This window comes from Scyliorhinus torazame, chromosome 7, assembly GCF_047496885.1.
Source record: "Scyliorhinus torazame isolate Kashiwa2021f chromosome 7, sScyTor2.1, whole genome shotgun sequence".
Taxonomy (NCBI): Eukaryota; Metazoa; Chordata; class Chondrichthyes; order Carcharhiniformes; family Scyliorhinidae; genus Scyliorhinus; species Scyliorhinus torazame.
The window spans coordinates 196,469,371-196,487,646 of NC_092713.1; the positions used below are offsets into that span (position 1 = coordinate 196,469,371).

The 18,276-nt window shown below is 47.9% G+C and overlaps 1 protein-coding gene across 1 annotated transcript in view; it reads right to left on the reverse strand.

The window, feature by feature from the left end:
* Positions 1–1,530: 1,530 nt before the first annotated feature.
* LOC140426772 (regulator of G-protein signaling 14-like) overlaps positions 1,531–18,276 on the reverse strand; it is a 136,236-nt gene continuing 119,490 nt past the window's right edge. Inside the window, exons 12-15 of the mRNA XM_072511927.1 lie at positions 17,910–17,997; positions 10,463–10,509; positions 8,918–9,056; positions 1,531–4,631 (exon numbers count right to left, since the gene is read on the reverse strand). Coding sequence (XP_072368028.1) covers positions 4,324–4,631; positions 8,918–9,056; positions 10,463–10,509; positions 17,910–17,997 — 582 coding nt within the window. The 3' untranslated portion in view covers positions 1,531–4,323. The remainder of the gene's footprint in view (positions 4,632–8,917; positions 9,057–10,462; positions 10,510–17,909; positions 17,998–18,276) is intronic.

The following is an 18,276-nucleotide window of genomic DNA, read 5'->3' on the forward strand; positions in this document are numbered from 1 at the left end:
TTTTGGGATAGGAATAGAGGGTTTTGGTCCCCAAAAGGGAGGGGGCCTTAGTTCAGACGGCAGTATGGTTGGTGCAGGCTTGGAGGGCCAAAGGGCCTGTTCCTGTGCTGTAATTTTCTTTGTTCTTTGTTCTTATCCCTCAAGAGCCAACAGGCCATCCAGGGGTGGTCCTCAATGAGATCAGGAATGTCCGACTGCCCCAGGATGTAGCTGTTGTGCACACACGTGCATGATCTTCAAGTGGTGATCGCACACGAGCCGGATGTTCTGGGAGTGGAACCATTTCCTGTTGATGTAGGGCACTCTCTGATGACTCGGTGCGTGCAGGGCGACATGCGTGCTATCTATTACCCCTGGACCTGTGGTATCCCGGCGATGGTGGAGAAACCTGCTGCCCGGGCATCTTGTTGGGCCTGGGCCATGTCAAAGTTTAGAGAGATTGCGACACGGGCAAACAGATCCGGATGCACTTGTGGGCTGTAGCTTGTGAGATGCCACACAAGTCTCTGCTTGAGCCCTGGAATGATCCTGAAGGGTAAACGTTCATGACTGCGGTGACCTTGACGGCCACCGGGAATGGGTACCCTCCTCCTCCGCGCGGTGCCAAGTCCACAAGGAATGGCACAGGTACCACATGGTTTCCTTGTTGAGACGGAACCTCCTGAGGCACACGCTGTCCGTCATCTGTTCAAAGACCAGCGAAGCCTGTACACCTTGGGCAGTTGCAGCCTCCCCCTCTGGGTGACACCCTGGCCTGATGGACGGCAGGGTCCTCAGGATGTGGGCGGGGCCCTGCACACGGGCCGCCACCTCCGGCCTCTGTCGACACTGCTGCCGGTGCCTTCTTCGGCATCTAGCCGCATGGTCTGCCAGCAACTCGCCAGGGCAGCCTCCACGGGTCCAAGATATCATCCATCTTGTGTAATATCTGTAAAGAATTGGAGAGGGTGTGAGGCTGGCGACAAGCGGTGTATTGCACCTTGGGACCCTCCCTCGCATCTCCCATCCCCCCCACATCCCCTGCGTGACCACTTGCTGGGGAGGCCATTAGATCACAGGAGGCGGTTAGATAGGGGTTGTTCCCGTTAACTGTATGGAGATTGGCTTTATATGGTGATTATTGGTTTCTCGCCTCGTCATGGCGGGATCCTGATTTCAACAACAGGTGCGGGCCGGTTAGATTCGCAAGCCGATCGGTACCGGCCCCACGCGATTCTCGGTTTTGGCCTCTCCCGGAATCTAGCGGTCTCATCGTGCTCAAGCACAATGTGGCCAATAATCACGGCCATAGATATTGAGACACCAAATGCTGACCGAGAGAAAGAGAGGTACAGCAAAATACAGATAGCGAGGGAGGGAGGTAAGCACAGGAAACTGTGAGAATGTGAGACTGAGGGAGACATACAAAGGAAGTTTCTTCTATTTTCTCAGTTTACCAGAAATGTTGTGAGATTGTAGCACAGAAAACAATTCCAAAAAAAGGGCAATAATCTGGGCACACAGATTAACAGTGATATCAAAATGGTGGATAATTCAGCTTTAATACTTCCTGCAAGAGAAATCTTAACAAAATGTGCTATGGTTTAGAATTACAATCATTGAACAATATATACAATAAAGCACCAGGCTGCAAGTGTCAACAGTTATTGTTTGGGAAGTTACATTACTTGAGCAGCCCTTCCTCAGACCTTAAAGTAAACTAGTTTATGAACAAGGGAATAAATAAATGGCAGTCAGTGCCAATGATAAAGGACTTACCAAAGCAGATCCACAAAATACATTTTTAAGATTGAAAGAAGAGTTGACTTTATTTGGGTCTAACCACTGTAACTTCTTTCCCCAAAAGCTCCTTCTTTACCGCTCACTGAATATGTCTTGTGCTGCAGTTTTATTTTGTTTAATTGAAACAAAGTCTAACTCTAACATGGAAGAGGTATGTGACAAGGATATAGAATTAAACTGGTGCAGAATCTAAAAAATAAATCTGGCATCGGTGATCCTGAAACCATTGGCTTGTCGTAAAACCCAACTGTTTTTTAACGAAGGTAAATCTGTCGGTTATTAACGAAGGTAAATCTGTCGTTAGAGTCCAATCAATTGTGTCTCTAGTCTCACGATGATAACTTTGCTCTAAGCCACTCAATTATATTAAATCACTCTCTGTATTTGAAGGTCTGTCACCACTTTCTCAGGGAAGCTCGGGATGAGCAATATGTGCCTGTCTTGACAGACAAAGTAAAACCTAATGTTCCTCAAACATAAAAATGTCAACCAACACACATACACTAACAACCACACAAACACATACACACTGACAGCCCCACAGCCAATTCAGACAATTACAGACGCACTCACTGCTCCACAAGCACACAAACTTACAAACCCATTCAGAGACACACACAAACTTAAAGAAACACACACTCATAAGCACATTCACAGACACACAAGACATCGCAAGATGCTCACAGATAACCACAGACACACACAAAGCAACACGCACAAACTGACAGACACTCAAACACAGCTACGCACTCACACAGCCACAACATACAAACACATGCACACACACATGTAGACACATGTGGATACTCACATACATGCACACAGGCGCAACATACAAACACATGCACACACACAGATAGACACGTGTACACCCACATGCACACACACATACATGTACACACACACACACATATGGACCCACGTGTACACACAAACACAGCCAACACATACAAACATATGCCCATCTGTGTGCACACAGTCACACATGCACACACACACACAGATAGAGGCACAGACACATCCACAGCCGTGGCCACCTCTCAGCATATGCGTAAACAAAGGCTTTTACATTTAATGTTCACAACCATATTTTCACTAAAAGGTTTGATTTGGGAAGAATAATCCCAACAGCATTGGCTGCTTCTTTCTTCTTCATTGTGTAGATCTGCAGATGTGGCGAGCAGCTGCATCATGGGCCAGTTGAAATGATCTAACCCCTGTGGCCTTCCTGATCAACGAGGCCTAGTAATTTTTACTAAAGCAGAGCCGACATGGGCAGCCTCAAAACCAGCCACACAATGTTGACACATCACTCTTGAAAATATTCTCAGAAGGCCACACAGACAATGAAGTTGAGAAGCTCACACAGGCTATATCTCAGGTTTCACAGATGCTGTGCTTATTTGGACTGATAGACAGCATTTAGTGAATGTTATCTGATTGTGATTTGGAAATGAAGTTGTCTTCAAAGTGTGAATATGGAACCAAACTTTTGCATCAGGGATCCACGAAGCCGGGTTATAGTTACAAGAAACTGACTGAAATAGTCCCAATGAAACAACAGGGTGGTGTTCCTGTGAGGATTAGGGGCATTATTTTGCAGCCCTGGATCCGATCCACACAGAAACATTCTCACTGGCGTGGGGACTGCGTTTTCCACACCACAAGAAACTGCAGGTTGTCACACAACTTTACTCCATCCCCAAATCGCTTGTTGTAGTCAGTGAGTGGTACATTCATGTTGTGTCCAATGCCTGTATATGTACCCTGACTTGGAAGTAAACATTCATAGCATTTTCCTGAAACCCACATTCTTTAGTTGCACCAGGAGCAAAAAAAAATACAAAGACTCACAATAATAAGAACAACAGATACATGTAAACAACTTCAAGAATGAATAAATGTGTCTGTGGAGGTGCTGAAGTCACTTTGGAAAGACCAAAGAAACGGTTCAAAGTAGGTCCAGTCAATCACATCTTTGACCCATGTGCCTCTCAGTTTAAGTCTGCCTTCCCAATCAACAGCTCATTTCTCTGAATGCAAAATGCTTCGAACTAAAATCCGAGCATGGTCCTCTTTCGAGTTCAGCTAATTCCGGGTCATTGCACTCAGCAGCATTCGCGGAATATTAAAATGGAGAAAAATCCTGAAAAGGACCGTCCCTGATAAGCGGTGACCTTTTCCGACATTGTGATCCTGAGGTGCCCAATGTCTGTTAGATTCCAATGATATTTCTTTCACAGCTGGGATTCTGTAAAGTGCCTCAAACCTAGATTTCATAGAATCGTACAGCACAGAAGGAGGATATTCGGCCCACTGAGGAGGAAATGGAGTCCCGGTGCCGCAGGAGTGCTGTCAACAGGCATGGTGCTGATGGAATTGGCAGTGCCGACTGATTGGGACTCACCGAGGATTGGGAATGCCTGCCTTATTGAGCTTGGTCCCTCTGCGCCCATCATGAGGAAACAGGAAGAAGTGGACAAGCTGCTCTACGTTGACCCTCCAGCTCTGCAGGCTATGACTACAGCATTCCACACATTGTTAGAAGGCAGTGCGGGGGCACACGTACTTCGCCTCTGTTAAATCTTCCTGCCGTGTGCCCTGTGTAGTGGAGATATTCGGGGTTGGCTCCTCCTTCGGAACTCCTGAGGTATTTCCGCTCTTTGGACAGGTTAGATTTCTGGTGCCTTTCTCCCTCCTCCTGTGCGACTCGGCCGGCTGAAGACTGATGCCGGCCAGTTCCTCGGGAAGCTGCAGAAAGTCTGGAAGCACCAGGTCCTCCTTCTTCAGAAGGCCTCGCTGATCGTCAGCACGGCAGCTCTGTGCTTTTGCCAACATCTCAAACAGGGCTGCAAGAAGAAGGACAAAATTAGTTATATCGTTGCTCTGGTGCACAAGGTGACTATCTCCGTCTCTGCTTCCCTCCCTTCCTGAAGCCGAGAGTCAAGAGGCAATGATCAGAGATTGTCACCTCATCATTCAAGCAGCTACTGAGTTCAATGGGGCATTTCCACAACTGTCGCACATAAGGTCCGTTGACTGTACAGTTGTAAAGGTGTACTTTCACAGACTTTGTTTGTGAAAACAAAAGATATTTATTAATAAGAATTGTACAGCAGCCTCATGGCTGGAGCAAACTCCAAAAATATTTCTTTGCCAAAGAAGCCTCTGTCACCTTGGGGTGATTCCACACTCTGAGTCCTGATTGCTCACACAGGCCATGTGATCCAAACTCTGCTGTGTTGCCCTTAAAGGGACAGTCACCACAACTGTCCAGGGTTTGAACTTTAGAGTTCTGGCAAGTGCAGCTCAAGTCGACATGATACAGTGTTTGCGCCAGCTAACTTGACTACAATTACAAAAGTACCCTCCCCTTGCCCCTCCTTCCTCCCTCTGCTCCACCAGCTGTTGACCAATCCTCTACATTGCCCCGTTGTCCTTTGGCCTTGGGTTGCTAATACTGGTTGGCTTTTAATCTAAGAAGTTGCATCACATAATCTGTCCCCACCCCCATGTCCCCACCATTGATCAGCTGACTCAAATCCTCCCAGGATGTCTCTGAACGGGTAGAGGGCATCCTGAAGGGGGAGGGCAAACAGGCAGAGGTCGTTGTACATATTGGTACTAACGACATAGGCAGGAAGGGGCATGAGGTCCTGCAGCAGGAGTTCAGGGAGCTAGGGAGAAAGTTAAAAGACAGGACCTCGAGGGTTGTAATCTCGGGATTACTCCCTGTGCCACGTGCCAGTGAGGCTAGAAATAGGAAGATAGAGCAGCTAAACACGTGGCTAAACAGCTGGTGTAGGAGGGAGGGTTTCCGTTATCTGGACCACTGGGAGCTCTTCCGGGGCAGGTATGACCTATATAAGAAGGACGGGTTGCATCTAAACCGGAGAGGATAAATATCCTGGCCGCGAGGTTTGCTAGTGTCACACGGGAGGGTTTACACTAGTATGGCAGGGGGGTGGGCACGGGAGCAATAGGTCAGAAGATGAGAGCATTGAGGGAGAACTAGGGAATAGGGACAGTGGGGCTCTGAGGCAGAGCAGACAGGGAGACGTTGCTGAACACAGCGGGTCTGGTGGCCTGAAGTCCATATGTTTTAATGCAAGAAGTATTACGGGTAAGGCAGATGAACTTAGAGCTTGGATTAGTACTTGGAACTATGATGTTGTTGCCATTACAGAGACCTGGTTGAGGGAAGGACAGGATTGGCAGCTAAACGTTCCAGGATTTAGATGTTTCAGGCGGGATAGAGGGGGATGTAAAAGGGGAGGCGGAGTTGCGCTACTGGTTCGGGAGAATATCACAGCTGTACTGCGGGAGGACACCTCAGAGGGCAGTGAGGCTATATGGGTAGAGATCAGGAATAAGAAGGGTGCAGTCACAATGTTGGGGGTTTACTACAGGCCTCCCAACAGCCAACGGGAGATAGAGGAGCAGATAGGTAGACAGATTTTGGAAAAGAGTAAAAACAACAGGGTTGTGGTGATGGGAGACTTCAACTTCCCCAATATTGACTGGGACTCACTTAGTGCCAGGGGCTTAGGCGGGGCGGAGTTTGTAAGGAGCATCCAGGAGGGCTTCTTAAAACAATATGTAGACAGTCCAACTAGGGAAGGGGCGGTACTGGACCTGGTATTGGGGAATGAGCCCGGCCAGGTGGTAGATGTTTCAGTAGGGGAGCATTTCGGTAACAGTGACCACAATTCAGTAAGTTTTAAAGTACTGGTGGACAAGGATAAGAGTGGTCCTAGGATGAATGTGCTAAATTGAGGGAAGGCTAATTATAACAATATTAGGCAGGAACTGAAGAACATAGATTGGGGGCGGATGTTTGAGGGCAAATCAACATCTGACATGTGGGAGGCTTTCAAGTGTCAGTTGAAAGGAATTCAGGACCGGCATGTTCCTGTGAGGAAGAAGGATAAATACGGCAATTTTCGGGAACCTTGGATAACAAGAGATATTGTAGGCCTCGTCAAAAAGAAAAAGGAGGCATTTGTCAGGGCTAAAAGGCTGGGAACAGACAAAGCCTGCGTGGAATATAAGGAAAGTAGGAAGGAACTTAAGAAAGGAGTCAGGAGGGCTAGAAGGGGTCACGAAAAGTCATTGGCAAATAGGGTTAAGGAAAATCCCAAGGCTTTTTACACGTACATAAAAAGCAAGAGGGTAGCCAGGGAAAGGGTTGGCCCACTGAAGGATAGGCAGGGGAATCTATGTGTGGAGCCAGAGGAAATGGGCGAGGTATTAAATGAATACTTTGCATCAGTATTCACCAAAGAGAAGGAATTGGTAGATGTTGAGTCTGGAGAAGGGTGTGTAGATAGCCTGGGTCACATTGAGATCCAAAAAGATGAGGTGGTGGGTGTCTTAAAAAATATTAAGGTAGATAAGTCCCCAGGGCCTGATGGGATCTACCCCAGAATACTGAAGGAGGCTGGAGAGGAAATTGCTGAGACCTTGACAGAAATCTTTGGATCCTCACTGTCTTCAGGGGATGTCCCGGAGGACTGGAGAATAGCCAATGTTGTTCCTCCGTTTAAGAAGTGGAGCAAGGATAATCCAGGGAACTACAGGCCGGTGAGCCTTACTTCAGTGGTAGGGAAATTACTGGAGAGAATTCTTCGAGACAGGATCTACTCCCATTTGGAAGCAAATGGACATATTAGTGAGAGGCAGCATGGTTTTGTGAAGGGGAGGTCGTGTCTCACTAACTTGATAGAGTTTTTCGAGGAGGTCACTAAGATGATTGATGCAGGTAGGGCAGTGGATGTTGTCTATATGGACTTCACTAAGGCCTTTGACAAGGTCCCTCATGGTCGACTAGTACAAAAGGTGAAGTCACACGGGATCAGGGGGGAGCTGGCAAGGTGGATACAGAGCTGGCTAGGTCATAAAAGGCAGAGAGTAGCAATGGAAGGATGCTTTTCTAAATGGAGGGCTGTGACCAGTGGTGTTCCACAGGGATCAGTGCTGGGACCTTTGCTTTTTGTAGTATATATAAATGATTTGGAGGAAAATGTAACTGGTCTGATTAGTAAGTTTGCAGACGACACAAAGGTTGGTGGAATTGCGGATAGCGATGAGGACTGTCAGAGGATACAGCAGGATTTAGATTGTTTGGAGACTTGGGCGGAGAGATGGCAGATGGAGTTTAATCCGGACAAATGTGAGGTAATGCATTTTGGAAGGTCTAATGCAGGTAGGGAATATACAGTGAATAGTAGAACCCTCAAGAGTATTGAAAGTCAAAGAGATCTAGGAGTACAGGTCCACAGGTCATTGAAAGGGGCAACACAGGTGGAGAAGGTAGTCAAGAAGGCATACAGCATGCTTGCCTTCATTGGCCGGGGCATTGAGTATAAGAATTGGCAAGTCATGTTGCAGCTGTATAGAATCTTAGTGAGGCCACACTTGGAGTATAGTGTTCAATTCTGGTCGCCACACTACCAGAAGGATGTGGAGGCTTTAGAGAGGGTGCAGAAGAGATTTACCAGAATGTTGCCTGGTATGGAGGGCATTAGCTATGAGGAGTGGTTGAATAAACTCGGTTTGTTCTCACTGGAACGAAGGAGGTTGAGGGGAGACCTGATAGAGGTCTACAAAATTATGAGGGGCATAGACAGAGTGGATAGTCAGAGGCTTTTCCCCAGGGTAGAGGGTTCAATTACTAGGGGGCATAGGTTTAAGGTGAGAGGGGCAAGGTTTAAAGTAGATGTACGAGGCAAGTTTTTTACGCAGAGGGTAGTGGGTGCCTGGAACTCGCTACCGGAGGAGGTGGTGGAAGCAGGGACATTTAAGGGGCATCTTGACAAATACATGAATAGGATGGGAATAGAGGGATATGGACCCAGGAAGTGTAGAAGATTGTAGTTTAGTCGGGCAGCATGGTCGGCACGGGCTTGGAGGGCCGAAGGGCCTGTTCCTGTGCTGTACATTTCTTTGTTCTTTGTTCTCCCAGCAATTGGTCAATAATGGCAATGACAGTACGCACAATCCTCCATGCAGCAGAAACTATCCCTCCAAATTCTAAACCACTTTGTTTCTCCCTTTACCACGCCTGATCCTCAGGGTGCAGGGATTGGCAAGTATTCTTACTCACAAGCAACAAATTAATCTTTGTTTGCTTTACCTTCCACATCGTAAGTCTTGCGGTACAGTTCCTTCCTCTCTTCATATTTTCCTTTGACTCTGTTTCTCCTCGAGGTCTGCAATGAGTGGGAGGGGATCTCCAAGGTTTCCTTGATGTGCATGGGAGACTGCTGTTGCTTCTGTTGATGAGATATTTGGAGAAATCAGTGTACCGCTGATCTAATGTACTTTACCCCCCCCCCCCCCCCTGCCCCTGCAAACTACAGCTTCAGCTCCAACATCACTTGGGGCTAGATTCAGCGCACCCACACTTCAGGTGGGGAGTGGTGCTCAGTGTACGGATTGGTGATAATGGCACAACACCAATTCCGCTTGCCATGCTTCCACTGACTGTAAAACTTGAGCTTACCCCAAAATCTGCTGTCCATGTCCTAACTCACACCACGTCATGTTCACCTATCAACCCTGTTGCTCGTTAATGTCATGAAAGTTCCCTGGTATGGCAACAATTCAATTTTAAAAGTCTCATCTGTGGTGATATGCCTGTAAACAATATCACAGATGGATGGTGTGTGACTTCCAACCAGCAGGTGGTGGTGCAGACTCACCATGCGGTCTCAAGACAGTTTCATGTGACCAGGGTCTCCAATATAAGTGAGGGCACATGCAGCCATCACCAGATGGTTGTAGGAGATGATAGTAAGACATACAGGTGAACAGTCGTGCTAGGTGTAGTTCCAGAGGAGTACAAAGAAACCCTAAGGTTATCTGAACGCTACCTTACCACGTGTGATTTAATAAAGATCCTGGTTTGGATAAGTCAAGGCGTTTGGTGGATTCCTTTGCAAGACATCGAAGACCAAATACAACATCATCCTTGTTTTCAAACCCCTCCATGGCCTTCCCTCTCCCTATCTCTGTAACCTCCTCCAACCCTCCCAAGTTATTGGCACTCCTGCAATTCTGGTCAGCTGCCTAAGCCCTGAGGCTGCGGAATTTCCTCTCTGAACTTCAACATCAATCTAGCTCCCTCGCTTCATTTGAGACATTCCATTCACAGTGTTGAATTATAATGGTAAAGAATGAGGCCACCTGGTCCATTGTGTCTGCACTAGATGAAAAACAAGTCTCGAGCCAAATCCCACTTTCCAGCATTTGGCCCGCAGCCCTGCAGGTCACAACACTTGAGGTGCACATCCAGACACCTTTGAAACGAGTTGAGGGTTTGTGCCTCTACTATCCATTCAGGAAGCAGGTTCCAAACTCCCCAAAACCGTGTGGGTGAAAAAAAAAATCCTTAAAATTCATTAAAACCCACCGCATTGGCCAAGCTTTGGGTCACCTGTGCTAATATTTATTTAAGTGACACGGTGCTAGATGATGTTTAATAACCTTCTGCTGCAATAGCACGGAATGTTTCAATATGTTAAAGATGCTACATGCTAGATGCAAGTTGTTGTGGTCTGCAGTTGCCTTTCAAACTTATATTTGAAGAATGGTGTGTTTGGGGCAGGGCTCCCTTTCCTAACGTAAAGGCGCCTTTAGCGCCAGCTCATTTGAGGATGGAAGATTCTGCTCGACTCACAAGGCACGGGGACAATCGGCTGGGACTCTTTATCGCCTCTTGTCTACCTGTGAACAATGGAAACAAAACTGATGGTTAGAAAGCACGCAGCAAGATGTTGGTTATTTTTATCACACACTGCCTTCCGGTTTACTGGGTTATTATGGATGAGGTAAGCTTATCGGTCCACTCTGTTTCCTTGAGCCTGAACGTCCAATGGGATCTTCCCACTGCAGCATTCAATTTGTCCTTTAATGCTTCTGGGGTGTTCACCTGCAAGATCTAATCTAGAGTCCAGTCTGTGTATTGGCATCCCATTGTGTGAAGTATATCTGGATATCAGTCCTGAATTTCCATTTAACCCTTTTTAACCTTTGTCTCTCTGTCCTATTACAGCTGTCCAATTCAAAGCAATTTTAAGTGTTTAACACATTCTTTTATGTACTTCCATGAAATCATCTCTGTTATCTCCTTTCAAGACTAAATTGGTCCCACATCTCTCCAGCCTCACCTCGTAACTCAGGCATACAAGTCTTGTTCGACCCACACCATGTGCGGCCCATGGGCGCTGCCAGCTTGTTCGACCCCCATCACGTGCGGCCTGTGGGTGCCGCCATCTTGTCCTCCCCAGGATCATCAGGCACCGCCATCTTGTTTCCCCCATGACACGAGCGGCCCGTGGGTGCCGCCATCGCACCAGGACCCATGCCCCCCCGGGCACCCCATCGTCTGCCACCATCGACGACCAGCCACGTCTCGCCTCGGTCATGATTGACCAGTCTCGCCCACGCAACCTTGCAACGGTCTCTACCAACGTGAAAATCGATGGGCATGAGATCTCCTGCCTGCTGGACTCCGGGAGCACTGAGAGCTTCATCCATCCCGATAGGGTAAAACGCTGCACCCTCGCGGTACACCCTGCCAACCAGAGAATCTCCCTGGCCTCCGGGTCCCACTCCATACTGTATAGCCACTCTCACTGTCCAGGGCGTGGAGTTCAGCGGCTTCCGCCTCTACGTCCTCAACCTCTGCGCTGCCGTGCTACTCGGCCTGGACTTCCAGTGCAACCTCCAGAGCCTAACATTGAAATTCGGCGGGCCCCTACCACCCCTTACTGTGTGCGGCCTCACGACCCTAAAGGTCGACCCACCTTCCCTATTTGCAAACTTAACTCCAGATTGCAAACCCGTCGCCACCAGGAGCAGACGGTACAGGGCCCAGGACAGGAACTTCATCAGGTCCGAAGTCCAGCGACTGCTTCGGGAAGGCATCATCGAGGCCAGCAACAGGCCCTGGAGAGCCCAAGTGGTAGTTGTGAAAACTGGGGAGAAACACAGATTGGTCGCAGACTACAGTCAGACCAGCAATAGGTATACACAGCTTGACGCGTACCCCCTCCCACGCATATCTGATATGGTCAATCAGATTGCACAGTACCGGGTCTTCTCAATTGTTGACCTAAAATCCGCCTACCACCAGCTTCCCATCCGTAAGGCGGACCGCCCATACACTGCGTTCGAGGCAGATGGCCGCCTTTACCACTTTCTTAGGGTTCCCTTTGGCGTCACCAACGGGGTCTCGGTTTTCCAATGGGAAATGGACTGAATGCTTGACCGGTACGGGCTGCGGGCCACTTTCCCGTATCTAGACAATGGCACCATCTGCGGCCACGATCAGCAGGACCATGACGCCAACCGTGCCAAATTTCTCCACACCGCCACTCTCCTCAACCAGAAGTGAGTGTTCAGCACGGACTGCTTAGCCATCCTCGGCTATGTGGTCCAGAACGGAGTTCTGGGGCCCGTTCCCGATCGCATGTGCCCCCTCATGGAACTCCCCCTTCCCCACTGCCCCAAGGCCCTCGAACGTTGCCTGGGGTTCTTTTCTTACTACGCCCAGTGGGTCCCAAATTACCGGACAAGGCCCGCCCACTCATTCAATCCACTCTTTTTCTCCTAACGGCCGAGGCTCACCAGGCCTTCAACCGTATTCAGGCTGACATCGCCAAGGCTGCGATGCCTGCAGTCAACGAGATGTTACCATTTCAAGTCGAGAGTGACGCATCAGATGTCGCTCTAACCATCACCCTCAACCAGGCAGAAAGGCCTGTGGGATTCTTTTCACAAACCCTTCATGCCTCCGAAATTCGGCATTGCTCCGTCGAAAAAGAGGCCCAAGCCATCGTTGAAGCTGTGCGTCATTGGAGGCATTACCTGGCCAGCAGGAGATTCACTCTCCTCACTGACGGTAGCCTTCATGTTTAACAACACACAGCAGGGCAAGATCAAGAACGATAAATTCTTGAGGTGGAGGATCGAGCTCTCCACCTACAACTACGAGATTTTGTATCGCCCCAGTAAGCTCAACGAGCCCCTCGATGCCCTATCCCAAGGTACACGTGCCAGTGCACAGGTGGACCGACTCCGGACTCTGCACGACAACCTTTGTCACCCGGGAGTCACACGATTGTACCACTTCATCAAGGCCCGCAATCTGCCCTACTCCGTCGAGGAAGTCAGGACAATCACCAGAGACTGCCAGGTCTGCGCGGAGTGCAAACCGCACTTCTATCAGCCAGACCGTGCGCACCTGGTGAAGGCCTCCCGCCCCTTTGAACACCTCAGCGTGGACTTCAAAGGGCCCCTCCCCTCCACCGACCATAACACGTACTTCCTCAGTGTGGTCGATGAATATTCCAGATTCCCCTTCGCCATCCCATGCCCCGACATGACATCTGCCACCGTCATCAAAGTCCTCAACACCACCTTCGCTCTGTTCGGCTTCCCCGCCTACGTCCACAGTGACAGGGGATCCTCATTCATGAACGATGAGCTGCGTCAGTTCCTGCTCAACAAGGGTATCGCCTCGAGCAGGACGACCAGCTATAACCCCCGGGGAAATGGGCAGGTGGAGAGGGAGAATGGGATGGTCTGGAGGGCCATCCAGCTGGCCCTATGGTCCAGAAATCTCCCGGCCTCCCGCTGGCAGGAGGTCCACCCCGACGCACTGCACTCCATTTGGTCGCTCCTATGCACTGCGACTAATGAAACCCCCACGAACGTCTCTTTGCCTTCCCCAGGAAGTCCACCTCTGGGGTGTCGCTCCTGACTTGGCTCGTAGCTCCAGGACCCATACTCCTCCCTAAGCACGTACGACTCCACAAGGCGGACCCATTGGTTGAGAGGGTACAGCTACTCTACGCCAACCCACGGTATGCCTACGTAGCGTACCCCAATGGCCGCCAAGATACTGTCTCCGTCAGGGACCTGGCACCAGCAGGTTCCACACACACACACACCTCCGGCCCGGTGCCACCCTTTCCATCCCACGGCGCATCCAGAGGCACCCCGCCCCAGGACAATCCGTCCTCCCCCTGCCACGCCCGAGGATGAAGAGGATTTTGGCATGCTCCCGGAGTCACCAAAGACCAAACTGACACGGAATCGCCGCCATCACTGCTGCGCTCCAAACGGCAGCTCAAGGCTCCGGACTGTCTGAACCTCTAACTTGATCGGGACTCTTAAAACATCCTCCTCCTGTATAATTCTCCTCCACAACCCGCTGGATTCAATTTTTTTTCTTCTGTACTATAAAACATCTACTTGTATATAGTTCTCCACCTCCCCCGCTGGACTCAATATTAATAGGGGGCGAATGTGGTAGTCACCACTGATGTATATATTGGGTGCTTTCTGGTAAAGCCCTGTACTACAGGTACGGTGGTAGTTCCCTGCCTGCTGGCTCCGCCCAGTAGGCGGAGTATAAATATGTGTGCTCCCCGTACAGCAGCCATATCGCCAGCTGCTGTCGGAGGCCACACATCTTAGTGTAATAAAGCCTCAATTGCATCCAACTCTCATCTTTGTGTAATTGATCGTGCATCACGCTGTGAATCAACGGTGCTAACCACTGTGCTACCGTGCTGCCCATGCACCTGATGTCACTAAACCAGACTGGCTCCTATGTGTGTGGCATGAGTTGCAGATTGCAGCGACAATGTTGATCTATAAGCAAGATTTATGTTACTATTGATTTTCTTTGATTGATATACATGTACGATAAACTTCAAAGAAGATAGTGAAGATTTTGTAATACATATGAGAATGTTTGAAACATATGTGTTCTCTCTTTATATTCATGTTCACAATATGAACTTGTCTGTACTCTTGTTTCTTCAGTGAACTAATAACATAATTATGATATTTAATACAAAAATTAAATGGATATAAATTTAATAGCATAAAATCATTGAAATATTCAGTTTCTATAAGTTTCTATTAATTCTGACATGTTTTTTGCATTGGCAAATGAAAGTGGGTAGGGTATGTCTGGTAGGTGGTCTGTGGGGGGACTTCTGCCCCACCTCAGTGATCAGCACAGGAAAAGATTTGAGACCCACTTGAGCTGGGGGAAGGAGTGATTGAATGACAAGAGGTGGTGATACTGGGACAAGGGTGGGTCCAGAGGAGTTATGAACGGTTTCTTGCAGAATAAAAGAGGCTGAGAAAAATTTAGCAAATTCAGCAAAATTTGAAAAAGGGTACTGTAGCCTGGGGATGTAGTGGAAAAAGGAGATTGCGGACCACAAGATTTTAACACGTACCAATCGTGAACCGCGCCCTCCCCATCTATCCTCCACACACCTCCAGTACTCTGTGTCTCTGGTACAGTCATCTATCTTTACAGGAACCGACTGTCTGAGAGAATAAAGAAGCAAAGAAACTCTCTCTAATGTCACAGTGGTCCTTATAACCCACCATGCAGCCATGTCAATCATTGCAAAAAATAAAGGCACAGTTTGCAGTGATCGCCAGCATAGGATTAGTCCTGAATTTGCAGTTTATGATTTAATCATGCACAAGGTGAATCCACACTTCACATCTGCAGATCTTCGAATAAAACTCACTGAAATCTATTCGGATAAAGGCTCTGCGAAACAACACGCTGTAAAAAATAGAATTCAACAGCTGAATGCGTCAAGCTAATACAGCCACAGAGAACTTCTATGTGATTGAATCGAGCCAGTAAAAGGTCAGCTCTGCGGGAGCCCCATTTACAATTGGTTGTTTAACATTTAGAGCTGGTATCTGGTGGCTCACACACAATAAGACGCAGAGACTGTCTCTCCAGCCTGCTATTTGAGTCACAGAAAGATGTGGATTGTTTCTTAAATGCATAGCACAATGCCCTCTATGCCTCTGTCAGTAAATGCTTTCCTCAATCTGGTAGCATCTCTATAGACCCGAAGAGTCTCAGCCTCCAAAGCTTCAGCTGCGCTGACCTGACCTCAGCTGGGGGATTGTTTTGTGTTGATTGATCTCAGTACCATCGGCTCAAAAATAGGGGGGGGGGGGGGGGGAATAAGTTAACAAGGGTTTCTTGCTTTCTGTGTATAATGAGGAGATTGGGTCAGCTGGGCCTGTATTCAGTGGAGATTAGAAGAATGAGAATGGACCTCATTGAAACTGGATGCTGGGATGGTATTTCCTCTGGCTGGGAGGGTCGAGAACAAGGGGTCACAGTCTCAGGATAAGGCATAGGCCACGTGGAACTGAGATGAGGAGTAACTTCTTCACTCAGAGGATGGTGAACCTGTGGAATCCGCTACTACAGAAGCCTGTGGAGGCCAAGTCACTAAATATATTTAAGAAGGAAATAGATGGATAGATCAATACAGCAACTGTAGATACCATCTGATATAGAGGTTGGAGCTTTTACTTGTTACCTGTGTACATGTGCCTTCCTGAGGGACAGGCCTTTCGCATATTACGAAAGTTCACAAACCCCTGTGACCCTAAAAGCTACACTTTCTGCGGCATAGCTCCAGGTAAGGACACTCGGAAAGGTATAGAGGTTGGCCAAAGGCAGTGCACTATCCACTGTTAAGGAAACAAGTGAGGGTCAAGAGGAGTCTTATTACCAATTGAATATATTAACATCAAGGTCTGGATTTCCTTTGCATTTATGCCCAGTGGATCCGCAAACTGGGCATCCAAATCACGTTTGCTAAAAGATTGTGGTACTTTGGGAATAAGTGAGTTACATATATCGAAATATAGTCAAGTCTCCTTGATCTTTCACATTTGCCCATCAAAGCCTCCACCAATAAAACTGGCCACAATCCCAAAGGTTTCTTTGTTCAGGCATGTTCTATTGAGATTGGGCGATACTCGAGTAAAATTGACATCGGCAAAATGAAGCACATTTTTCGATTTTACTTTCTGATTGCAGTCAAGGAGGAAGTTTTAGACTCAACTGTAGAGAGCCAGGATCTGCTCTGTGCAATATAAAAGCTAAGTACTGCAGATGCTGGAAATCTTAAACAGAAGCAGAAAATGCTGCAGATACTCAATTGGTCTTGCAGCATCTGTGGAGAGAGAAAAGGTTTGAGTCAATGGCCCTTCATCATTTCTGTCCCTTACCAGATGGTGCCAGATATGCTGAGTATTTCTGGCATTTTCTCATATATAATAATATACCTAAGAGGTACCCCATTAGCTGCGAAACACTTTGGAATGCCCTGAGGTCATGAATGGTGCTATATAAATGCAAATTCTTAGACTGCAACAGTCAAGGACGAATATCACTCTCGACTTTGTTGAACAGGACGCAGCAAGGAAAGAGTTAATGTCACAGAGGAATAAACGGGCACATCTCTCAAATGTACACATTTCAAATCAGTCAGGTTGCTCACGAGTATTGATTTGCAATCTAATGAATATTAATTTGTGATTACAATCAAGGCTCACTAATAGGGAAGGAAATTTTCTGTCCTTACCCGATCACTCCAGATTGATAGCAATGCGGTCAACTCTTAACTGACCCCCTGAAATGTTCGAGCAAGCCACTCAATTCAAGGGCAATTAAGTATGGCCAATAAATGCTCGCCCAGCCAGCAACACCCACTGCCCCTGAACGAATGAAAGGATCTAATTGAATGATGGAGCAGGCCCAAGAGGTTTCCTATCTGAAGAAGCTCAACAACATCCAGGACAATGCAGCCGGCTTGAGCAGCACCCCATCGAAACAGTTCTCCCCTCCACTATCGACAGACAGTGGCAGCAGTGTGTACCATTTACAAAATGCACTGCAATAACTCACCAAATCTCCTTCAACAGCATTACCCAAACCCGCAACCTCTACCACCTATAAGGACAGGACTATGGCAGAAGATTCATGGGTACATCAGCACCTGAAAGTTTCCCTCCAAGCCACACACCATCCTGACTCGGAGATATATCGCTGATCCTTCACTGTCACTGGGTCAAAGTCCCACAACTCACTCCCGAACAGAGCTGCGGATGTGTCTAGGCTAGATGGTCTGCAGCACTTCAAGGCAGCGCATCATCATCAACTTCTCAATGGCAATTAGGGATGGGCAACAAATGCTGGCTTAGTTAGATTTGCTTACAACCCATGAAAAAATAAGAAAAACGGAATGGAACAAAGATATCTGCGAAATACATACTTAGCTCAGGTTTGTGGTCCAAGATCACTCGTTGATTCTCCAGGCAGGAAACTGTGACATCCAGTTTCAGAGGCTGGGACTCTCCGCTCTATGTAACACAGATTTAAGAACAATTATTCACCGGACCATCCTAATTGCTGATGGTTAAAGCTACTCCACCAGAGCCTGTGGAAACAATATGTCATAGCCAGCTTTCTTATGGTACTCTGAACTAATGTTGCAGTTTGACGATGAACATTTTGAGGCTTTCATTTAACAAGTTATGTGAGAGCTGGACCCGTTCCAGGTTAGGTCAGAGATCACCTCTTACAGAAGGTAGGGTCTGTGGTAATATACATCACTGTAAGTACACAAAGGGTTAATGTAC